The sequence below is a fragment of the Sturnus vulgaris genome, chromosome 6 (assembly GCF_052056855.1).
Source record: "Sturnus vulgaris isolate bStuVul1 chromosome 6, bStuVul1.hap1, whole genome shotgun sequence".
NCBI classification, from domain to species: domain Eukaryota; kingdom Metazoa; phylum Chordata; class Aves; order Passeriformes; family Sturnidae; genus Sturnus; species Sturnus vulgaris.
The window spans coordinates 25362544-25388606 of record NC_142248.1 but is presented as its reverse complement, the minus strand read 5'-3'; the positions used below and the strand labels follow the sequence as shown (position 1 = coordinate 25388606).

The 26063-nt window shown below is 38.8% G+C and overlaps 1 protein-coding gene across 7 annotated transcripts in view; it reads right to left on the bottom strand.

Annotated features, from left to right (window-relative positions):
* Window positions 1–1801: 1801 nt before the first annotated feature.
* Window positions 1802–26063, bottom strand: part of YLPM1 (YLP motif containing 1) — a 33061-nt gene continuing 8799 nt past the window's right edge. The window contains exons 5-21 of one of the 7 annotated variants that reach the window (XM_088167346.1): window positions 22730–25036; window positions 20631–20736; window positions 18450–18930; window positions 17188–17280; window positions 16652–16826; window positions 16349–16494; window positions 15802–15989; window positions 15120–15182; window positions 14710–14829; window positions 14257–14433; window positions 13955–14038; window positions 13641–13724; window positions 12170–12256; window positions 9125–9176; window positions 4219–4349; window positions 2562–2741; window positions 1802–2200 (exon numbers count right to left, since the gene is read on the bottom strand). In XM_088167346.1, the coding sequence (XP_088023472.1) occupies window positions 2595–2741; window positions 4219–4349; window positions 9125–9176; window positions 12170–12256; window positions 13641–13724; window positions 13955–14038; window positions 14257–14433; window positions 14710–14829; window positions 15120–15182; window positions 15802–15989; window positions 16349–16494; window positions 16652–16826; window positions 17188–17280; window positions 18450–18930; window positions 20631–20736; window positions 22730–25036 (4441 nt within the window). In that variant the 3' untranslated portion in view covers window positions 1802–2200; window positions 2562–2594. The other 6 variants (XM_088167347.1, XM_088167348.1, XR_015804627.1 and 3 more) reach the window with 6 other exon arrangements.

Here is a 26063-nt window from a genome sequence, read left to right as displayed (position 1 = left end):
TTCAAGAAAACACCAAAACCCAAGCCCTTCAGCCTTTTCTGGTCAGTCTGACAAGTCTACAGTAGTATGTTTTCATAACAGAATTTTGCTTTAAACTTCAAGATTGATATATTTTCTGTCTGTTCTCATCAAAGTATAATTTTATGTATATTCTCTGCTCATTTTTCTTTAGTTCTACGTGTACCACAGAATAAACAGCATGACAATCTCTCAGTATTATCTGCTAAAATAATTTCAAAATTCATAAAACCAGTAAACAACATAACTTCTCTCAGACATCATCTGTTTGAATGCTCCAGCAGTACTTTGTAGTCTGGAAAGAAAAAATGTTAGAAAAGGATCTGGTACAGTTGTATTAGCAAAAATACAGACAAAATCACCGTCAGTTGTTAAGAGCCAAGAAACAGCATCAACTCATGGTGTGCCACAAGAACAGTTTTGTTATGGAAAACAAAGTATAGATTGAAACCCATTTTACACATACCTGAGAGTAACTTCTCCAAAGTGAAGCTCACCTGATTTCTGCAGCAATACACAGTACTCATTTCTTGTTAACTATTAGTTTCCCTTTGTCAACAATTCTCCATCACAGTTCAAAGAGTACTTACTTAGCAACATTTTGAGAAGTATATATGCTATGCAAAGTACATGTACACAGAAAACGTGCATTTAGTACCTTCTATTTTAAAAATGCTACTTTCAGTGAGCTGAATTTTCTTGTATTAAACATATTCAGAGCATAATACAAGTTCAGCTACTCCCCTTGTTTACTGAAGAACTTTTAATCATGTACCACGGAGAAGGCTGAGATGCAGCCAATAAACCAAAACATTAGAAAGGCAAACAAACCCATCTATTACAACCATGCTCTCCTTTAACAACCTGAACTACGACCACACCAGAACAAGCTGATTTACCAACCTAGATGCAAAACACAATGTAATCACTCAACAGAGAAGGAAAATTCAGGACTTCATTTTCTTCCCTCAGAAAGATCAGGAGAAAAGTTCAATCCACCATTAAAAAAGGAATTATTTTCAGATTTAAACCTCTTTCCTGGTTACAATATTGTTAATGCAAAGCATTTGCTTTGAAACCTGGGAGGACAAAAGAAGGTTTTCATCAGCCTGATGTTCTGCAACAATGATATCCCAGAATCTATGAAGAATCTGTACCACTTTTAATAGTGTGGACTGTTATTCACTCTTTTTTTTTTTTTTCTTTTTAATTTATTTAATCAAGCTTAACACATTTATCAAAGGAAAAGAAGGGTATAACTTCTGGTCTTTGTCACTTGTTTTAATGATGCATCTCTATGACACAGTAGACTTATGAATAGAATGAAATACCCTGATAGGGATCAGTGTTGACTAAAAGGCATAAGAAGATGAAAACCAATTTTCTAGGCTGCCCCTCAGAGAACTCTGTAGTACCTGCTTTCATATTGAGCATTAAAGACAAGTTTTTCATACACTCCTACCTTGAACATTACAGAACCACCCAACAGAATTCATATTCACATAGTAACGAAAATTTGACATTATTGAGAAACTAGGATCCAAACATAATGATATTCCTACTTTCCAGGAACATGAACTTCTGAAGGCCAGCAAGACCTGGGGTCTTAATGGATCTGTCTATGAGAAGAAGAGCAGGTGAAAAACTTAGAAGACAGGACACATTCCAGAATATGAGCACAGTACATCCTCCAGGTAAGGATGGTGCTGAGCACTAACATATGAACACAGACCACATTTAAAACGTCAAACAAAAACCATACTACAGGGTCCACCAAGAACACTGAGTTTATAGTGAAATTTATTGTTCCACTTCCTAATACAATAAGCTACAAGGTACATACAGTATAAAACGAGAACATCCACAGAGTAAAGGTGATAAACATTCTGTGATGGTACAGTGGAGGTAACATCTGTCTAATCCTTCCACTTTATCCCACAAAGAGCAGCTAAAACTACTGACCCTCCCCTTCCCTCCCCTCCAAAAATATTAAAAGTAAACTGTCTCTCTCACTTAGGAGCAGTGGGATTCAATGAGTTTTTTGAGGGCACTGGTTATCTGCCAGTGTCTCAAGAAAATTGCTGAAACTAAAGTAACAAAGAAAAACTGTGAAGGTGGGAGTGACATGGCCCATGCAAGATGCTCATGACACCTTGGTTCACTTCTCCTCAGAGCAAATGGCCTGTAAAGAAAGGAAAAATTTGTTATGTCATGCAAACCAGCAATTAACATGGTTAGAATTAAGATATAATAAGCAACATCTGAACTCAACAGGACTAGTAGGCACACAGCTAAACTACTCAATGAAACCACAAGCTTCCTTGTAATAAGGTTGGGAGATTTGATAGCTGATAATCATTCCCCCTTTCTTGTCAGGTGCTGTACAGAAGGGTGCATGTTGACATAGGCACAGCTGACACCTATTACACAAAGTTTCAGATCAAATAGCCTTGTCTGAGAGAACTCTAACAAGGGGGTGAACTGCAGCCTCAACTCTTGAAAAACATCAAGGCTATAAACACACAGGAAGACTGAATATTTACCTTAAAGGCACAAAAATCCACTTAACCACTTTTTCATATATACTTGGTGCGGTTGAGGGCTCTCTCAGCAAGGTGACCACTTTCATCTGTTATCTTCTCCCAGTCAGTTTGTCCAACAACAAAACCGATGGCCCTTTTCCTGTCAGCATCTTTTTTTTCTTCTAGATCTGCCCATCGCACCTATGGAGAACATCCTATCAGTACAAGAATCTTCCAAGAAATCCTGATATGAGTCAAGGCTTTCCACTACAAGTAAGTATACAAGAATACTAATTTCTACTAATTTTTCTTTGAACAGGTAAGTATTTTTTTGTGATAGGTAAAGAGGGAAATTATTTTTAATTGAATCTACCAGGTGTTCTATGGAGTAGAAGAAAGGAATAGATGATAAGCTTTTTCCATTTCAGTGGTATAGTTCTGAGAGTTGAAGTGTAACTACGACAATTATGTCTCTGTTCAAAGCAACACTTTCTGCAGGAAGAATTATCCAAGACTCATTTACTGTTTTAATTTTCTGGGAAATCTGTCTTTCATTTGCACAATGGAAACATCTAGAAGGTGACCATGAAACTACAGAAAGACAGTGTTAAAGAGCAAGACAGCAATTAATAAATGACTGAAGGAATGAAGGAAGTTTTATTGTCTATCTTCTATGAGATATTTATATTTAAATTTTCCCACGATTTCTTTACACTAAGTAACATTTTCATACATATGTTATTTCCCCATCTTTACATCTCCATATCTGCACTGCACCTCTTCATGGTAATGCAGATCCCTTGCATTTATCCTGCTCAAACATACAAAGTGACACTCCCAAAGCAAGACACAACAGGAGGGAGAGCAAAAGAAAGGAGGTAGCAACAGAAGGACAACAACAGAAAGCAACATAAAGGAGGTAGGGAGAGATGCAATGAGGAAAGGCTACAGTCCAGAAACCCATCTGAAACACACCATTGCAGGACAAGAAAAAACAGTAGGTGAAAGGGTTCTTCTTTGCCATACTGATTAGTCTCATTCAGGCCCGTGCGTTACTGGGGAACGTAGCCTTATCAATTTTCTCCTAGCACCTCCCTACCCAGAGTGTACCTGCATTTCCCCTGACATTTCCACTGATAAGCAATGTCAGTTTTCTTCCACCATCATCTCCTCTGCCAATGCCTTTAGTGTCTCCGTTTCTCACAGACGCACCGTACAGTACTATCAGTTTTCTATTTGACATTACAGAGCAAAAGAATACCCAAACACCAACAGTTAATTCAAATTACTTCTAATGGCAAAAGGTGGTCATTCTATTTTGGAAAGGGGGAAAAAAAAAGCATTGCCTCTTTCTATTACCTCTCTTTTGTCTCCGTCTATGATTTTCCCCCTTTTTTCACAACTGAATTGAAACATGCAGCATTTTGTATTCAGACCATGTCGCACATAGTTAATCTGTATTATCTACAATTCTTTGCTCAGTTATAACTAATATGTTTACCTCTGGAAGACACTACTTGCAAGCATAATGTCTTACAGAATCTAATGGAACAGCAAAATAAAAAGTGAGTCAATGAAATTCCCATATTCATAGACACTGGATGACTTGATATCAACACTTTCACACAGACCATTTAAGCGTAATATACATACAGTAAGTCATTTGAAAATTTATTACCCTTTTCTTTCCAGGTTCAGAAGCACGTGTATCATAGTCATCTGGAAGCTGCAGATAATCTTCTATTCTGCTGGCAATTGCTTCCCAGTCACGTTTTCTTTTAGTGCCAGTCCGCAAACCATCCAGCTTGTCTGAGAACAAACACAGAGCCTCAGCGTTAAGGGAGATTATTTTTTCTATTATTCACACAAACAAGACGAGAGTGGAAAACTTTTCAAAAGAACGAGCAGCAGATTTTGTACATCCAGCTTGTTCTTGACAGGTGTAATGATGAGAGTTGAAATAAACTAGAGAAGACTCAACACAGTTTTCAAGTTTTATTGATCTTTCATGTTAACTGTGTAGCAATAACACTCAGTGTTGTTTTCTATATGAGGGAGAAAAAGTTTGCTCTTCCGGATCTGTATGGAATCTGTCCTTACAGGTACAATACAGCCAACAACAGCTAGGAACCACAGATCCATCCTTCTGTATTTGAACACAATACTAAAGCTGTAGCATTTTTCCCAAATTTGGGGATCAACACTGTGTCAAACATGGCATACATGCAGCATCAGGGAACAAGTGGCAATTATATAATTTAATGCATCAAAGACAAGTTTCTGCTAAACAAAACGCTCCTTGGAAAGCCTGATCTTCCCCTTTCTTTTCCTCTCCCCATAAGGCAAACCACTTAAAAAGTCTTCCAGGACTGGGAGAAAAATATCTCAGACTCTTTTCTTTCATGGTGTAAGAGGTCAGTCATGAATATTTGAGCAGTACATTTGTCCAACAGTCCTCATTTTCTTCTTTTTCTTATTGAACCGATACAACATGAGGAGAAACAATTCCGTTCCTAGTTTCTAAAATTTTGTTCCTCTTTAGGCACTTATTCTCAGTAAATAAAACAACACCTTCTTGAAATCATGTGGCAAACTGTCTTTGGAAAGGAGATGAAACATTCATTGTAAGATTATGAACAACCGAGCATGAAAAGGAAAACCGGCTCTACAAGTCAAAGGAAATTCTGTTACTTCTGTCGATGCAAACCACCAATTTATAAGCCAACAATTCAAGTATATGTAGAAGGAACACTAAGCTTGGCAATAACAGCCATTAAACCATTACCGGTGATGTTAGAAATACTGCTTCAGAAGTCACTGTTGTAATCAAATTCACCCACAAAATGCCTCAGAAAAAGACCAAATACAAGGCACCATTCTTTTCTGGATAGCAGAAGACGATGTTCAAAAGTATGTACTTAAAGAAGCTCAGTTCAGAGATGAGGTTTTTTTACTTAATATGGGAGAGAGAAGAGTAACAATGGAGATAATGTGAGGCAGTGGTACTGTAGACATGCTAGTATAATTTAAAGTCCACAAACTAATGAAGTTATTTCTCCCTCATGCAGCTCAAAAGCTTTTAAAGACTCCACCTTTGCCCCATTTCCCTGGAACAGATACAGAACTTCTTCTCATAAAACATTATAAACCCCCTGCTTCTTCTTAAAATAGCCAACATTTAAGAAAAATGTTCAGAATACTTTTATCTAGTACATGATTTAGTTAAGGTTCTTCTTTTGCTGTAAGTTAAATCTGCCAAATTTGATGCTCAATCTCCAGAGAAAGGCGACACTCTCTCTACAAGACAAAATTGATTTATACAATATTCCTCTGTTACTCCAGCTACGTTCAATCAGCGTAGATCATTTGTTGCATTAAGCATTTCCAGAAAAATAACATTGAGAAGGAGATCAACAAATTCACTGAGGAGCATTTAGGAACATGAAGAAGTAAAAACTGAGGAGCCCTCTGATGGCAAACACCTGTAGACAGACATATTCCCGTTGGAGGGAGGCTGTGATGCAAGCTCACCTCGTGACTGATGTGAAAGTAAGTTAAGTCTCCCACTCCTGCTGCACACCAAACAACTGAAAACAATGCCAAGAAACGTGTAATGCTCAAACATCAGCAGAGGACCTCAGAAGCTGTTCTGAATATGCAGTTCCCCTCTGTCCTTTTTTGTTACTGCTACACAGAATTTATTTTAAAAACGTATGTCCTTCCATGTTTGAAGCTGGATTGCTTTTCCAGAGGAGTCTGCTTCCATCCATACTATAGTGTTCAAAGTACATGTGTCATGCAGCAGACACTACACAAAAGTCAAAAACCTGCCACAAAGGATTATTTCAGAATATTCTTTTACGAAAATGATACAATGTGTCATTTTGTAACACTGGTGCTTGTGATTATTTATGGATGATTATTTAGTGTTAAACTACTGAATATCATTTTATCATTTCAAATTTAAAAACAACAAAATAGCAGCATTTCTGAAAACCCATAAAACTTAAAAACTCACCTTTGTTTTTTAAAGTAACATCTGAAAGTAACTAGTGTAATTAGCTCCTTCAAAACCTAAACAAATCAATCAGTTAAATTTTGCCCTTCTTATACAAAAGTCACAAAGTTTTATGTAGAATCCCGTTTGCATTCTAGAGCAAATTTTACAATGGCATCAAAGTTTCAGCTACACCAAGAGCTCATTTCTCCATTTCTGAAAGTTTGTAGAACTTGCCACTAAGCCACACCTTGAAATACAGCATTGCACCAAGCACTACAGTCAAATTTTAAAAATGAGAGTCCATTACTTTAAATTTCAATATAAGAACCTGTGTGCATTGTGTCTGAGAAGACCCATGAATAGACTTTCAGAATAAAACTGTGGCTGTGCACAGCATGTAAGGAAATGATAAATCACACACGTACTCAAGAGGAATATAAGAATAAAGTAAATCTATGCTAAAGCGAGAGCTCTGGGGCATATGTTGGATGACTGTCACAAGTCAGTGTTTGCCGCTAAAGAACTTAAACTTTTCAGATATTTTCTGAGGTTTATTATAACCAGTAAGATATTATGCTCTCCTGTAACAACATCTACTCAGAAAGAAAACAAAAAAGCAAAACAAGACTCAAAGCATCATTTTTGGAGTCTGCACTCACATCATTGGGCAAATATGTGCCGTCTGGGACTAAGGCAATAAACCTAATGGGCAGGCCAGCTCCCATGAAATAACTCAGTTTTGGAGTAACTAATGCGTACCACAGTTTACATACCTTTCCAGAAATAATTATAATTGGTCATCTACCATAAAGTCTTATTGTGAACTAAATATAGTAATTCTTACTCACAGACTGCAAGTGCTTCTAATGTACAACTAAAGCTAAAAGTTGACCACCCTGGCAGAGTATTTTTCCAAACAAACTGCATTTGTTACACAGGAATGCCTGGCTTTTTTAAAACCTAAGTTCTGTCAGAATTTACTTTTAAACTACAGTCCTACATTTATATAAAACTGAATCTAGAGGGTAGCTATAAAAGTAAAATTGTGAATACAGATTTAACAGAGAGCCGTCCTCATCACCTGGATCTGTGTCTTGCATCATGCTAACATCCAGTTTGTTAATGAAGTTTGACTGTTAAAGGATTATTTCAACAGCCTTGCAAGTAACTTACTTCAGCATAAAAGTGACTCTGCTGCTTGCTCCCCATTTTAAATTGGAGACCATATAAAAATCATGTGTTTTACATTACAGAGTTTTCATTATGGAAGGAAACGCAACACAGTTCTTAGCATAAACTTAAGAAATAATTTTACATTATTAAATAAATCATTGCTTGTAACAAAAATGCAGAGCAATCCTTGCTTAATTGTCTAACTGCCTAGCTGTTTGGTATGCCAAAAATCATTGAGTACAAGGTGCCTCTGCTTGTACTGCAAGTGCCACATCATCAATATCATCCACAGCTATTTATAGGACTTAAAAGAGAGCACAGCAGCAGAAAAGAGGGTGTAGCTAAGCCCTTAACAGCAAAAGGTGAAAAGCTGCTTTATGTAAGCCAGACCTTCTAATGCTATTTCTATGGTGCATTTGTGATTTTGGTTATTGGAAAGTTATGATGGACAGGGTTCTACCACATGTGAAGAAGAAAACCTCAAAATGTTAAGACATGCTGTGTCCCATTTAGGTGTTTGTGACTTCTCACAGACATGATATAAAAATGGCAATTCTGAGTTGACTAGATAAAATCGTCATTTAGAACTTTTACTGTTCAGAAAAAAAAACCCACAACAAAACTGATCATAATGACCAGAAACACCTTTCCATGAACAATCCTTTCACCATAGATGTGGTGCATGCATTTCTGCCTGAAAGTTGCTTTTGACTTTGACACAATCCTAATGCACTAATGAGAACAAAAAAGTACAGAAAAATCGTGCCCTTGTGCTCCTGGAAAGTCCATTTTACATACTACTAAGAAGAATTGTATTGCTCTCCTGGAACTGCAAAGCATCATGAACTTTTAACTTTTCCGTGCCCTAAGATGCTGAAAAGTTACACTGACATCTAATAATTCAGAACTAATTTCAAAGCATGCCACTTCTTTGTCCTCACAGATATCAATTTTGAAAAGTGAGAAACATCTTCAATGCAGTTCAGCTATGAGAAATGTCTGCAAGAATGCAAGAAGTTACTGATGACACTTAGGAAAAAAGGTATGCAATATGAAAAAAGAGTACAGTGCGATGTAAGTTGACTCTTTGCTTATATAAAAATAATAAACACAGAAAGATGAAGAATAGAAATACTGTTTTTTTTAAATTTGAAGACAGAGTACTTTCTTTGAATGGATGGAACAACAATTAATGAGTGTATAAAACAGCGATGATTAGAAAGTAGTAAAGTCTCGTGCCTCTGTCAGAAGATAAATTCCTTTTCTGTATAGACGCTTTTGCAGTTTCAGACACATATGAAATCAACGCATTTATTGGTCTTTGCAAGGAGGCACAGTAAAAACAAAAATTCAGGTCTTGCAAACATCATTAGATACCAACTATAAGAAACAGGAAAAAATAAATACCCACCTAGCTTTGCCTCAGAAGTGTCCATCTCCCATTTGCTTTTCGGAATGTAACCCTAAATCATACACAGAAAGAAGCTCGGAGGATTAGAGAGAGACACACATGCATATCACTTTTGAACTGGAAACAGCATTACAACGGGAGTTTAGGTATTTCTTTTTGTAAGGCACAGTTTTCACTATCAGATGGAGACCAATTACTCGGTATTTCAGAACTTCTGCATCCACTTCCCATTCAGTGATTTCAGCAGCCCTTGCAAATCATTACAAGAGTGCTGCCCTCTGCAAACATAGAACTCCAGAATGAGTCTAACAGATAGCAAAGGCACTGTGTGCAGTTACTGTATTGTATTATCCCAGGTGGCAAAGTCACTGCAACACAACTTTCAGGCATAAAGAATATTCAAAGCTTTACAAGCATAAATGAAAAGGTTACCGTAAGCTTTTATGAACACATTCCTAGATTTAGTACACACAAACTTCACTTACTCCTTTTGAAGGGACATATTAAATTAACGTATGAATGGTTAATCCACAATTAAACAATTTTTGCCTTTAAATAAGAGTATCTGCTAAGTCACTAGGATTTAACTATTACTTTTCATTTTAAAATAGTACTCTTAGCACAATGATTCTTATAAAATGATTTTTCCCTACAAATGATGTCACCATGTGTAATGATCTTTAGCCACTTTATTCTTTGTAAATGAGCATAATGAAAAGAAATTTGACAAAAAGGTATTTATTTTAGTTAGCCTCTTGTTATCTTTTCTTTTTATATTCTTTGACAAGTAAATTGTTACTAAGCAACCCTCATTTCAGCCATTCAGATTTGGTATAAAAGTACTTATGTTCCTCTGCAATGACATAAAAAGGTTCAAGGTAGTGAATGGAAGCCCTGTGAGAATTTAATTAATTTTTAGAATGTTTTTAATAGACAGGGAAAAGAACTGCTCTAGAAGATTTCAAGAAGAAAACCAACAATCCACAAACCAGTTTTATTACACTAACTTCTTTCCTGATTTATTTATAGGTTGCTTCCACTGTGGTAAAAATATATGTGTATTTGTTAATGCTACGTGTTCCTAAATAGTGTATTCCTGTAAATTCCAGAGAGCCACACTACATTTGAGTTCAGCACTGCTCTTAAAAAAATCTTTGAACAATCTTTTTTCTACCAAGCATATCTCAGTGACTTGAGGTTATTAGATCTCTGGATTTTCTTGTTTTTAAACAATCTGTAATTAATGCAAACCAAAACAGTTTGTGCTGCAATATTTCCTTGTAACAAATAAATAAACTTCATGTATATACATATATTTATACATTTAAACCAAGTTGAACTTTTAAGTTTGCTCAGCAAGTTTACACCACAGCTAAAAGCCTGCATTAAACAAAGTGATGCGTGATACACTGGTGAGAACACTAAATTAAATGTATCCATAATTCATACCATCAAGTACAGAAAAGCAGGAATTGTCTGAGCACTATAAATAATCCTATGGGAGTTGATAATAGAAAGAAGAGTAACTTTGATGGCGTGAAATGGCCTATTGTGTGCTGAATCTATACAATATCCTTGTGCTCAAATAGGATAAGCAAAGATTCAAATTTTATCCTTTAGTACAAGACAGTTGGATATTTCAAGGATATCTGCCAGATGGCAGGAGCTTCAGACCTCTCTTTTCTCACAGAATTAAATGCAGCAAAATGAATTGCAGAACCCTTATCAAATGCTCTCAAAAAGGCAAGAGATACCAAATACAGTGTCCTGTTCCACTTTCTGACATAATTCCCTGAGATTAGCCATCTAACTGAATTCGAGATTACATACAGCAGATAATGCTTTGCTCTTTTTCATATCTTGTGAATCTGAATAGAACACATTCTTATATGCAGATTACTATTAGTTATTTAATTTGCATAGTTTTCACCACCAAGCTTTCCCTTTGTCTCAAAGAAAAGGCCTATTGTTGTAAGTGCTGTACATTAGGACACTCCCCCAAACCCAAAAACACACACATACACACAGAAATTTATGCACAGATGTCTTAAAAGCTAAAGACAACTTTCTCTTTTAGCTATAGCTCATGGAAATGGGACTAGCAGCCATATACTTGTAAACATGGATGCATCTTTGAAATGTTCTAACCACACTTTATGCAGTCTCATATTCTGCGCCAAAGAATAATTTATTAAAGAGAATAAATGAGTCATGTTGAAAAAAACAGATGTTTATTAGAATGCACTTTTCCTAAGCTTTTAAAAATCCTGATTTCAACTGCTTTTTGACCTGCCACTCCTGAGGAACAGTAAATTTCCATCAAGGAAAAACACTTTACTCAACTTGGACATTTTTGGTTACTTCCTGTTTATTGAACTTTAACTGCTTGGTTGTGGGAACCAAGATTTGAGACATTCAACTCATCAAGCACGGACCAGTTGCAGCTCCAACACATACCAAGAAGTTACAGCAGGAAGCCTTTCGTAGCCTTATAAATACGTACCTAAAAAGTCAGCCCTCAAGGCAATTCTATAACCTTTATTTATCCAAGAGACCTAATGCCTCACCTTGGAAATATCACCTGACAAACAAAGCCAGTAAACCGTGGCAGAAAAAGCAGTCTTCATAACTGTTGTCATATACTGTGACAGTTGAGGAGAGTTCTTTAGACACGTGAAAGGAAATAAGCTAAATTAATCTTTAAGCATTGTTCCCATCCCTCCACTTTGTGTAATTCTTAGATTATCTGGAGGACAGCACTATTATGTACTGCAATTTAAAATGCCTCTAAGAGGCATGTTACCATGCTCCACTGACAATACTGTTTGTAGCACATACTCACGTATTCTTAGGAATAAATTAGGAAGAAATAATATGATTTACCGTTAAAGTTTTCCTAGAAATGTTTAAGTAAAAAACTACTAGACACATGTGTGTTAAGATCGCACTGCTAAGAACGGCAATGGGTTGGCACTTGTAAGACTGAGATTTCCCCTCAGACACATTAATGAACAATTTGTTACGGATGGCTGATGTGTCTCCTACCAGTTCACTTTCTTCTTCCTCTGCTGTGTCCTTCTTGGCTTCTTCTTTCTGGTCTTCAATATTTGCATCAAAATCCTCCATCTCCACCTGTTCCAAAGCACATGCACAGACTTACAAGGCACTGCCTGGCTTTAAGTATTTTCTTTTTAACAAAATAAGTAGAGATGTCCAAATTAAAATAGAAAAGAAAGGATTCATCTTTGAAAGTATGATGATGCAATACATATAAATCCTGTGTCTACTCTGGCTTTCCTCAGAAGCATGTTCTCTTCTAGCAACAGAGTGACAAAGAACACTCTTTGCAAAGATTTTCTGGGGAAAAGCAAAAATTTTTCATTCCCTTCCTTCACAATGCATTCCTTGTGTTACCACTATCTGTAATAGCAAGATACTTCTCTTGCTTCCCACACATCTCAAGAATCACATTTCAAGACTTGCAATCTCAGAAAAAGTTCTTAAACTTGCCATTTATGTATACCTGGAATGGCTGTCTCTGCATAGAACATCTCTACTGAGCCTTTATCTTTTATATATTTTAAAATCAGTAATCACAGAGTTCAGCGTAACAAAATACAAGAATGCTTGAAGACATACATCTAACTCTTCTCATCTAATGCAATACTTTCTGAGCTCCACAGCTTTACTGGGGACTCATGCATATACTCTGGAATACATAAAACTCTCAAAGTATGTAAAGTTCTTTACATATTTGCAAAACCTTGTAAATCCCAATCTGTCTCTAAGCCTACTTTAGAGTGGAACCTTTTGCTGTCCTCTTAAAGATTACTATTTTCCAGTACAAAGAATTTGAAGATTTAATAATAACCTGCTAATATAATGACAAACTGCAAAGACCCTCTGTCTACTTCAACAGTTCACTAGTTTCTACGGCCATGTCAAGAGCTGTTCTGACAGCAACAAGCAGCTATGATTCATTCACAAAGACCACACAACTAACACACTATTTTATGCCTAGAGCTCCTGACACAACTGCCAAAGAAAAATGCAATAATACAGTAAGCTGACACACCAAGAATGCATGTGGCAAACTGAAAATAAAGTAAAAGGCAATTGTAACCTTTTGCTATGTGTTACTTATTTCTTCATTCTCTGCTAAACGTCTGAATTTCTTAAAACAATGACTGAGCTCAAATTTATTTTCTTATCTTACTTTCTCCAACTACTTTCTCATAAGATTCTCTTTCATCTCCTTAATTGGTATTCAACAGCTGCTAAGAGCAAAGTGACTTCAACTCTTGCTCTAAGAGGCCTAAGTCTGAGCTTCAAAAAGGTGATAAAAGGGGAGTAATTCATAAGAATAACAAAATACACTTTCCTGACACAGTGATTTTGGCTTTCCAAAGTGCCTTTCTTATAACTGCCTTGCTGTGATCACCTTTGTCTGCTCCATATTTTCAGTATTAGTCATATTGACCTAATCTGTAGTTTTAACAAGTACAGAGATTCTCACCTCTTCGATAGCTGCATCCTGCAACAGTGAGCGAATGTCCAGGCGCATCATGTGGCGTGGTGCTGCCTCCCAGTGATCAGACATCTAACAAAACACACACAAAAATGAAACACCTCTAAAAATCTAACAGATTCATTGGAAAATCTGGTTTCTGATTGATAACAAGATGTATCTGTACTGTAGTAATTTTAATCAATCCTCTGGAATAACTACTAGTACTTCTTAGAGGAAAAGTGTTAAGTATGACATAGTCTATAGTTTTCAAATGACAGCGGGCCCAAAAGCACAATATGACTCCAGGTGTATACAGTTACCCTGCTGATATCCTTTAGTTTGCGCCCATGAATATTCCTCTTGGAACATGTCTGGTTATCTGCACTCATTTCCGCTAAGTAGACCTAGAAACAAAAAGAAAATATTAAATATTGTAAACCAATTCTAAGAGCTCTTTTTCTACCTTGTAACATACTCTGCAGTTGTACAATTAAAGAAAGGCCAACTTATAACTGTACATCACAGCATTTTTCCTTAATGTGGGAGACATTTTCCATTAAAAAGTTTAGAAATATCAGCATATGGCTGTTAGCAAGTTCAAATGCTACTTAGGTTCCATTACCTCAAACCCCTTTGTTTTTGCAGCACTCCAAAATTGTTCAAAGTGTCGCACTCTGTCATTGATAGCATCCAGGATAATGAAGGGAAAGAAACCGTCATCCAAGGTCTTTTTGAAAGTTTTAAACATGCTAGTACGATAGGTCTCCTCCATATCAGCCTCATATTCGTACTCCATCACCTTCACCAAGGACAAAAGCATTAAGAAAGATTTAATCTATAAAATGGCTAATATTCAACACCTGAATGTCATGACCACAAAGTACACTGGTGTGAGAAAAACACCTTTCAGGTCACTTTTTAAGAATTTGCTCATCCTAAGTTATATTGGCTTGTTTTGAAAAATAGCACAGAGACCTCTGCACTCTTCCCAACCCACAGACTGGAATTTTGATAGCCACTGTTTTTCCAGAATGCCTTGTTTCTTTGTCAAGAAAAGCAACAGAATTAAGACTACCTTCTTTTTAACTTTTTTCCCTGTATCTGGGTCTCTCTCCTCTTTTTCCACTTCAGTGATAAAGTAGTCATCCAGGCTGAGCACTCTCGGTGCAGGTCCTCCACATTCTACTTCCTTATCCTGGGAAGAAAGCAAAAAGAAAGCCTATACCTTTGCTGTAAAAATTCCATTCTGCTACACAGGATCTTCTAAATACTTTTGGTCAACAGCAGTTCCCTGCTCAATACTCAAAACAAGAAGAGAGTAGTATCCCTCCTGCATGCTAATAGTGGTGGAGATTCACACAGCACATGAAGACATCAAACATGAAATAACAACAGACTTGAATTCCAGGGAAACAGAGAGCAAACAGCAGAGGAAGCAAATGTAAAAGACAAGCAGCACTACACAGTGAGTGCCTGTTTACATACCCTGATGAGTTTTGCTACATGAGTCTTTCCGCTGCCAGGTAACCCTCTCATGATGATCACAATCTGAAACAAAGATCATGTAAGAAAATATAATATTGTACTACATTTAACAGACTCTCCTTTGCAAAGATTTTCTTCTGGAGAATTATGTGCTGTGGGTCACACTCAATCCCATCTAGCACTCACTGTCTGTTTTAGAAACCAGGCTGTGAGAAACCATAGTACTTACATTCAGAGTTTTTTATGCTAATCATCTCAGCAGTTTAGGCTGCATGTTATAGATCTGGTTCAGTTTCACTAATTTCCTTCATTAAACTGAATGAAACTTGCACAAATATTTAATAGCCTAAATCGTGTTCTTTTTTATATAATATGGTGTATTGCCAAATCTCTGTGTAAAGACAAGTCTTTCCCCTGATACATCACAAAAAAATAGTGAAAACCTCAGAAGAGGCCAAAATACCTTAATATTACACACTAATTTGCTTTGAGCATTCACAGGAAGTTTACCTGTCCTGTGGACCCCTAATACTACAATGCTCTAGGCATTTGCAAAGGAGTCAAACTAATTTCCAGAGCTTCCTCAAATCTACACTTGCTCCCAACATCCTACATTCACTAGCATTTTATCTGAATACAGACCTTGTTGAAACTGATTGCTTCTTTCAGAATGTATACTCACCCTCTCTGGCCTGCTATCCCGTCCTGGTGGCTTTAAAATATCATCTACATTTTTAGATTCTGGCTTCCTTTCTACTCGTGGAGCGGGTGGTGGCTGACGAGGCATTGATGGAGCAGAAATAGGAATCCTTTCCTCAGGGTAATTTCTACGATCACCTTCAAATTCCAGTGTTTGGACAGAAGAATTTTCTTAGTTCAGTAAAATAAAAAAATTAAGATGTTCATACCCGGCTGAGCTGATTTAAACAGACCTTCATTATTTTAAGTTAAATCCACAGATATGTTCTCAAAATAATTAAAATTTCTAACCTTAAATCTATTGCAATCAAAGACAGTTTTTAGCAGAGTATGTAACTGTTTCATTCATGATCTCATCACCACTGAGAAACAAAACTAAATGCCACCACATAAATAAATTTTCCTGAATTATATATTCTGAACAAACAAATACTGCAAATCAATTAATCTTCTACCAATTAATTTTCACCTCTGCAAGTCCATTATTTTTCATAATATTCTAGCATGACTTCAAGATTGAGAAACTGTACCTCCAAACATGGAAGGCCCATGATCATATGCTGGACGATCTGTCTTTCGTTCATAAGGTGGTCTTTCAAAACCACCTCGCCTGGAGGATGGATGGTCTTTCTTGTCACGGTAAGACTGAGTTCTTGACGGTGTAGTAGGAAGAACCCTGCCAAAACCGTATTTTGTGTATTTAGTGCATTTTTGTTAAGTACCACTATGGATTCCAGAGTGAAAGAACGCGTACCTCACAGGCAAGATGGAAAGCCTGATACACAATACAGCCTCAACTATATTGATTTCCATAGTATTCCAAAATCATGTACCTATCATCTCGGGGATGCCGCTCTTTGTCAAACCTCTCCCGTTCGTAGTCCACAGAACCACGGTCTCTGTGCAATTCCCGCTCCCTCTTGAAATCCCGATGATCTGTGTTGGAATTACCTTGGCGCTCAAAATAAGGCTCACGATCTCTTTCTCTGTTGTAGCGACCTGGATGCTCTGAAGAGAGAAACCCATGGAAATCCAAACTACTAATTTGGAAAAAGAAAGCAACAGGCAAGAGTGCAAGAAAAGTATACGATATGTGAGCTAGGATGGACTTTATCAGACAGTCTTCCAAACTGTAACAGACACCATACTGTGCAATCCTACTTAAAGCCACAAATCCGAATTTTTAAAGTGGCTAGGTTATTAATTGCAGTACTCCTCTTGAAAATACAAACTTATTCTTATGGACCTCTGAAGAAAAAGAAGTGGCTATAGCTTAAACAAGAGTTACTTAGTTTGAACAAGCTTTAGTGTCTTACAACTTTTTCTAAGAGCTAACTACCTGTTTGAAAGCTAACCAAGCACCTCCTACCTTTTTGAAATGTTTGCCTGTCTGGTAGAGGTTCTGGACGAAGGGTTACCCTCTCCCCATATGGAATCTGTTCCACTTTACTGGTGGTTATATCTGGTTGAAAATAAACAAAAAAATAATTAAGGTTTTAAAACACATCTTGCATTTTCTTTCCTCTTCATGAAAAGTAATCTAGTCAATGGCATTAAAAGTGGCTAGAACAAACTACCACAATTTCTTTTAATGGATAATGCAAAAAGAGCTTTATGTAAATAAACAGCACCATGTTTTTTAAACGCACGCCATGGGTTTGTGTGTGTGGATGTAAACCACTTCATTTTAACAATGGGACTTCTGCCTTTTCAGGTGAGTTCGGGCAACATGCAGTGTCAGGAAATTATAAACATTAAAATGCTCTGTAAGTTTCAATAACTCACAGAACTACTGTAATGTCAAGAATAGTAACTGAAAGTCTCACAACAATAACATTTTTTCTAACAGCTTTTAGTAAAACATCTACTTAATGGAACAGATATGGCTTCCAGTCCTGTTTTAATACTTTAGAGAGAGAAAAAACAGTCTTTAAATGACAATGCACGATTTAAGGACTTTGTTATGACATGATTTCATTCCTGTTAAAGGAGGGAGATCAATTCTATTTAAAAACTAGCGTTGAATTTTAGCTTTGGTAAGCTCAATGGTAAAAAGCAGAGCACTCCACTATTTAAGTGTTAAACACCTATACAGGGTGCATGCCCTTCAGAACCAGACTCTGTCTCCCTCTCTGGCTACAGGGTACCTCACATCCATTATGCAGTATATAAATAATGCAAACACCAGCCACATTCTGCTTTAAATCACTAAGTCAAACTTAAGAACTGTAACCATCGGAAGTACCTTCTAGCCCATTTACTTCCATAGTCACCAACAAAAGGATTAAGAGTAAGTATCAGTATGAATCTAAATACCACACATAATTTTTTGTGTTTATTAGAAGCATCCATGACTATACAGCATTCATGGAAGAGCAGCCATGGAATACACACTGTTCACCAACACAAAATAGCTCCTTCTAAAAGCATCAAGAAAAACACTAAACTCAGAGTCATAACTGGTTAGAGACTCCTTATAACTGCATTGCTCAGCATTACATCATTAATGCACACAAGTCTACACATCAGCTGCAGAACACGTATGCTTTGCATGGTGCACTCTTTAAAAAAAAAAAAGTCAGGAAGACTAATTAGCTTTTTGATATATATCAAATACACTGTAATACCCACCTCGTCCGTGGCCATAATCCACTGTTTGCTGAATGATGGGTGCTTTAGGAACTGGTGGAATAACTGGAGAAAGGGACACTGGTACAGCTGATGAAATGGAGGTGTGGACAGCAGGAACTTTCACAGGCGAGGAGACAGGTGGAGGCATCATCGACTCCTGTTTACACAACTCGTACTCCATATTTGCACCTTTATCCTCATTTGTGTCCCACAGTCCATGGAAAGAGTCCTCATCCCAGCGTTCCTGTTCCACAGCAGAAGGTGATGGTTTTAAAGATTGACCATGACTTGGGGTTGTAGTTGGAGTAGAAACTGGAGCATGTGGCCTTGTCATAGGTGTAGTAGGCCTTGCCAGTGGGGCACTTGGTCTTGTCACAGGGGTGGGCTGTCTGAACAACACGGGAGGCTTTATAATAACAGCAGGAGAAGGTTTAATAGCTTGGGCTTCTACTGGTGCCTCTGAAGATAGCTGAGAAGAGACCTAGATGCAGAAAGCACTTTTAATGTAGATCTGTAAACTAACCTTCTCTCATCCTCAGTACGTGCAATGGCAGTTGGTAGTCAAATTATACACATTTTCTAGTACCTCCATCAAGGTGCTACAGCTAGGAGGACTATTTTTAAAAACTGGTGGTCTGATTTAATTTTGTGTTTGCTCACTATGTGAAGGCTTAAACACTACTTATTTTCTTCAAAATAACCTTACCAATTTTAGCTCCAGTAGGCCTATCTCAGTTTAAAAGTGTCTACTGTTTTACTCCCAAAGGCTCCTGCTGTCTGCAAAGATTCCCGCTGTCTGTGTGAAGGCTGAAAATCTGAAAGTAGGGCAGCTTGGTGCGATGCAAAAGGATTGGTAAGGCCGGTTTCTTTGTGGAAACCACTGGAAAAATTCACAGAGAGCGGAAATACCTGGAAAACCCTTAATACAATCAATATCAGAAGAACATCAGAAACTGGAAGGTCTTGCCTAGTGGAAAACCAAACCAAACCAAACCTTTCATGAATCAAACATCCACAAGAACCCCCATGTCTTACAAGACTTCTCAGCATCAGAGCAGATGCCAAGTTATAAGCAGCCTTATTAGCAACATGTGACAAAAACTGCAGAATGGCTGTAGATAAAAATTTGAGCTCTGTAATAGCAGCTCAAAATCACAGCAGAAATATCTGGAGGCAGGCATTCCAAGAAAGACAAAAGTTGTTTGAAAACCTCTAGCAGATAAGTCTGAGATACAAAATATCAAAATTGAGTAAAGTAACTTTACAGACACTGTAAACAAGGAAGAGGTCACCTAGGCAAAAAGAAAACTTGCAGTGCCTCATTCACTGTATGACCCTTCTCTGGATGGAGGGACAAAAAAAGGTTGGTCTGGCTAAATGTCAGACTCAGAAGACCTTACAGCTAAATGTATTGCTGTCAGTAACTTTGGGGTTAAGATGTGCATCAACTCAGATATCTTCTCCAATACACATTTAACAAAACTGTTTACTCATTATAGGAAGGATTTATCAATCTGAGTTAGCATGACTGCAGAAGTTCAGTTGATTTCTGAATTATCAAAAAGCCCAAATCTAAGCATCTGACAAGAGTTCCCAGAGCTGCACAGGAAATTAAGTAGTAGAGGAGTAGTTGCATCACAACAGGATGGAGGTACACAAACACGGGTTTCCATGCACTTTATGATATTCTAGAAGGTAATAAGAATTCCCAATAAAAGCAGCAAATGAAGCTAATGCCCATGCTACATTTAAATATCTCAATTTCTGATTGATGTATGCCCAAAATTTTCCAACTTCAGAGAGGAGAGAGCTCCTGAAGTAGGAAAAGCAGTGCAAATTGAAAGAACTTAAGCAAGGAAAGGCAGGGTGAACCTTACACCGCGTTTTGGAAGAGCTCATCTCTTTTTGTACGTTATCCCACAGCAATCTAGACTGTTGAACCTCATGTGCAACCATCCCTGACGGGTCATATTCAGAAGACATGGTGGACCGACTGAGTAGAAAATGCTTTGGAAAAATTAAAGAATCTAAGAAGTTGTTTTGCCTCAACAGAAAATAGCTAAGGTAAGGATATCTAGGGACACATTCCACAGAGAAATGTGACCATCAGTGTGTAGAACTAGTTCAACATACATAAATAGTAGTAACTACCAAAATGTTACCAGTATAAGATGAATTTACCTGAAAGGCACCTGGCCTTGTGCTTGTGTTCTGTGATCTTGCAGAGTCCTGGCTGGAAATGTCAGGTTTGAACTCCTTCAACTTCTGTAGCTGTTCTTTTTGCTCCCTGCACATGCATCGTAAGAAAGTGCTATCAGTCTACAGCTTAAATGAAAAATTAAAGAAATCAGTGCTCATAGTGAAAACACACATTAGCATCAGAGATGAAGACAAAAGAAGAAAAGCACACAGCAAGCTTTACATGGGAAATGCTGTGATTCGAAAATCCCTGTTTCACATCCACCTAACCATGGAGGTGTTTAGTGTATTAGCTGCATGCTTTTTGATCACAAGTTTCCTGAGACATGCAGTTATGCTTTTGTGCTTTGCCAGAACCACTCGATTTGAACAGTAAAGAGCAAAGCTGGATTTTTAGTTTCTGTTATCACCTTCTGCAATCAAGAAACCCCTCGGAAATGCATACATAAGTGCTCTCAGTTACTTGCTCTGGTTCACATGGTAACAGGATTGAGGCCAACAAAGCACAAGAGATTCCAATATACAAAAAACCAAGCAGTGAGTCTAACTTTAGCTTCTTTGGCTTATATATCAAAACGCTATTTAATATACAACCAATAGGTAGTCTACAGAGCAGAGACCAGGTTCAGCTGTGAGTACTACAATCACTGGATTACAAAGTTCTAGGGAATACGATTTCCTTTCCCTTCAGTTTTTGTTAGCATCTTTTAATCTAGGTTTTTCAATTGCTAATAACTCTGTGTATTGAAGCAGTTTCTAAATAACAACTAAGAATGGGATCTCTCTGTAACAAGACATAACAGAAAACACCCTAACAAGTAATGCATCTGTACAGCATTCAGCAGAAAGGGAACCTGGCTCAAAGAAAAAAATCCTCAGCGTTTTGTAAATACAAAGAGTAAATTGACTACTACACTAGATCACAAATACAGAATAGTCTGCAGCTGAGAGTATGCTTTACACACAATAAAAGCAAAGCCAAATGAAGGCTTTAGTTTTGGACATGAAAGCAATTATGTACCACACTACTGGCATAACTCTTGGCTCAAAAAATCCCCATTAAAATTAAGTAATCTCCATAAAGTTGTTTTGACTACTCAGATTTAAATCGCCTGCCTATAAGAACCTAATGAGAAGTACCAGTGTAACTAATTTTAAGATTACCCTCATTCTATTAAAAATCAGTATCATGTTGATATTTCCCCTTTTTACTGGCTTTGAAAGATGTTTATGTAACTACTTTTTACAGGAAACATTTTAGTGACTATGTTTAAAATATTTCAGCCTTAATAAATCACTCTCATAGTGATCCCCAAACTATGGTCCTTAGTCTAAGTGACTGGCTTGCAGCAGTCCTCCTTTCACTAGATCAGGTTGCTGAAAGCCTCATACAGCCCAGTCTCTCCTATTACTAATTTCATAATAAAAACATGTTAGAGCCTTAGGAAGCCTAGTAGCTGCTTTCTAAAAATGTGATGAACTTGATGAACTCTTGCATTCATATCCTCCTAATGGTTATATCACTCCTTTCATGCTGATTCCCAGAACTTAAGATCAACTAAATTTGACAAAATTGTTCACTGACAATATTGGGTTTCAAATGACAAAGCTCTGTAAAACAAACAAACAAACAAAAACACACCAGTGCTTTAACTTAAAAGTGAGCAATATAAAAAAAATTATATAGGTTTTAAGAATCACAGTAATGTAAATCTTAATGAGGGGTAAGTACTAAAAAGCAACTATCACTAAGCTCATCTGACACCACCAAAAAGACTGAAAAGCAATTATCCACAAGTTTATTTGAGGATAACAAAAAGATTGGTCAGGTGATGGAGCAGATCTGTTCCTGGAAAATAACATACAGGGAATACCATATTCATGGGGAAAGGGACAATCATCTATTTAAGAAAAAAAAATCCATCTACAAAAGCTGTGATAAAGGTACTCCAAATAACTTGTTGCACATGAGCCCCTACTATCATGCTGTGGGTAAAAGAAATGAAGCCATAACTGTGTTGATTCAAACTGATCCCACAGAATGTGATTCCTATTCAAAATCACAGAACGAGGCAACTCACCGAAGCATTTTGAGCTCCTGGGCAGCCTTCAGAATTATCTCATGCTGTCTTTGGCTTAGGACCATCACTCCTCCCAGGGACTGGTCAGAGTCCAGGTTTGAATCTGCTCCCAGCATATCAGAGGAATGTGAAGGTGGAGGAAAGGATGAATCTGAGCGGTCATCCAGAGACTGTGTTCTCTCTCCATCATCTGGGTACCACCTATCAGACAACCGTTCCCTCTCCCAGTCAGTCCTTTCAGGAAGGTAGTCCTGCTTCTCCCGCCACGTGTCGTACCTCTCTGGATATTCTCGAATCCTAAGCTCCCCCCTGTCTTGGAGGTCTCTGTCATAATGATCTCTGTTCCTATCGTCCCTCCACCTATCTTCACGGTACCTGTCCAGAGGTGGAAGGGGTGGTAATGGTGGTAGAGGGGGGATATCCAGGTCACGATTTCCCATTTCTCTGTCATCCATAGGTCTCATGTCCCAGTCTCTATCCCATTCTCTGTCTAAATCTTGATCATAAATATCTGAGGATCTTCCAGTTCTATCTAGATCTCTCTCTAGTTCTCTATCTCTTGGCCTTTTCCAGTCATCCCACCACGAATCTCGTCTGTCATGATCAGATGATAAAGGAGGTAGTGGTGGTAGGGGAGACAATGGAGGCAGAGAATGGTGGGATTGCAACCTGTCATCTCTGTCATATGCATGTACAGAATCATCCTGATAATCAGAGTTCTGATCTCTCCAGTATTGTTCTCTTTCCCACTCATCCAACTGTTCATGCTCCAAAGACGGGTCATCTTGACTATCTAAAGGAAACTCCTCCTGCATTGTATCATCTTCATGACCCCAAGAACCCCTGAATGGTTCATCTCGATGGTACGGAGGCAATTTGTCAGGGTCATCTCCTAGGTGAATGGGTTTACCCATATTGCCTGTTTCAGATCTTCCTGCTTCCCTCTCATGGCTATCTCCCCTCCTGATGGGACACCTCTCCCGGCTACCTGCCCGTCTGACCAGGTCCCTCTCACGGCTACCTGCCCGCCTGATGGGGACCCTCTCGCGGCTACCTGCCCGCCTGACGGGGACCCTCTCGCGGCTACCAGCCCGCCGCATGGGCTCCCTCTCGCGGCTACCTGCCCGCCGCATGGGCTCTCTTTCCCGGCTACAGGCCCGTCTGACCGGGCCTCTCTCCCGGCTTCCAGCTCGTCCCCTATCCCAGCTGCCAGTCCGTCCAGGTAGCTCTCGGTCTCGGTTAGAGAATATCCTCTCATGGCTACCTGACCGTCCACCCAGTCCCCTCTCTCGGTTGCCTGACTGTCCCTCTGGCATCCTCTCCCTGCTGCCTGACCGTCCATCTGGCATCCTCTCCCTGCTGCCTGCTCTCCTGAACATTCCCCTGCCACGGATAGATGCCTGCCTAGCCTGTCCTCTGCCTCTGTATACATATCCTCTACCACGGCCATCGTCCATCCTGCCCATTCCCCGGCCATGGCCATCATCCATCCTGCCCATTCCCCAACCACCGTCCATCCTTCCCATTCCCCGGCCACCGTCCATCCTTCCCATTCCCCGGCCACGGCCCATTCCCCAGCCACGGCCATCCCCTTGCCCTCTGCCACGGCCCCTTCCTCTGCTTCCTGGTCCCTTTCCTCTATCATCATGCATAAATGGCCCTCTTCCGCTGCCTTCTGGTCCAGGTACGCCCTGGGTGCTATCTGAAGCAGTCAACTGGACATCTGGTGAATCCAAATCTTGATTTCCTGTTACAGAGGCTACCGTATTCTGGTTCTGAATAGGTGGGGTGGGTGCCTTGGACTCTTCTACTTGCTGGTTGGGATCATGTGAACTCCATGTCCACTTTTTAGGAGGGTCTGAACTAGGTTCTTTCACTTCAGGTTTGGATGACTCCTGTTGAGTGTCTGTCAGGTCCTCATTTGGCTCAATGGTATCTGCACTCTGTGCGTCAGGAGTAGACTCTGTTCTGGTTACAGACTGCTGATCACCAGCTGTGTCTGTAAAAGGTTCTTTGCTTTCTGACTGTGAGTCTGTCTGTGCCTGCTGCTGCTGTCCCAAATGAGGCCTGGGCCCCATCCACCGTGGACCTCCAGGTCGGGAACCGTGTCCATGTGATGCATTTGTTGTATAAAATTGTCCTGCTGGTCCTCGTGGGATAGATCCCCATCTACTTGAAGACTGTCCATCCGTATTCTGTCGGTCAAAACATGACCTGTATCCTTCTGAGCGCTGGGAGTCAAAACGAGGTCCTCTCTGTCTTGAGCCTTCAAATTTGTCATATCCTCTTCCTCGAGGTCCATCAAATCTACAGATGACACAATAGAAATTTTATTCATATGAACACGTCATATTAAAATTCTATAGATTTATTTTACATAACATAGAAAACTCATGTCTAAAGTCAAATTGCTTAGATGTTTGGGATTCACTGTATATAACTGGATGAGTCAGGAAGGCCAAAGCATGTCTGAAGCTGAATTTTGCAAGGGATGCAAAGAGCTCTAAGAAGGGCTTCTACAGACACGTCAGCCAGAAAAGTTAAAGTAAGTGTACCCCTTGGACAAACCTGACTGGCAAACTGGTAATGATGCATGAGGAAAAGACTTGGATACTTAACTTTTTTGTCTCAGTCTTCACAGACAACCCTATGCCTCTTAAGTGGATGAACTGCAAAACAGGGACTAGGGATGCAAAGTCACTCCCACGACAAGAGAAAATCATGTTCATGATGACCTGAAGAACCTGAACATATATAAGTCTATGGGACCTGATGAATACATCCCAGAATACTCACGGAATTTGCTACCATACTTGCCAAGCCACTCTCCATGATATCTGGTGACAGTCAGGTGAAATACCTGGTGACTGGGAAAATTAAAACACTGCACCTATTTTTAAATAGAGTAGAAAGAAGGACCCTGGAAACTACTGACCTGTGAGTCTCACCTCTGTGCCTGGGAAGATCATCCCAGAAGCTATGCTAAGGTACATGGAGGACAGGAAGGTCATTTGAGACAACCAGCATGGCTTCATCAAGGGCAAGTCCTGCCTGACCAACCCAGTGGCCTTCTATGATGGAGTGACTTGTGGATAAAGGAAGATCTATGGATTTCATCTGTCTGGACTTCTTTAAGGCCTCTGACATGCATCCCCACAACATCTTTCTTTCTAAATTGGAGAGAGATGGATTTGGTGGATGAGGAACTGGTTGGATGGTCACATCTAGAGGATAGGGAACAATGGCTCAATGTCCAGACAGAGATCAGTGACAAGCGGTGTCCCTCAGACAACTGGGGTGAGCACTGTTTTGTATCTTCATCAATGACAAAGAC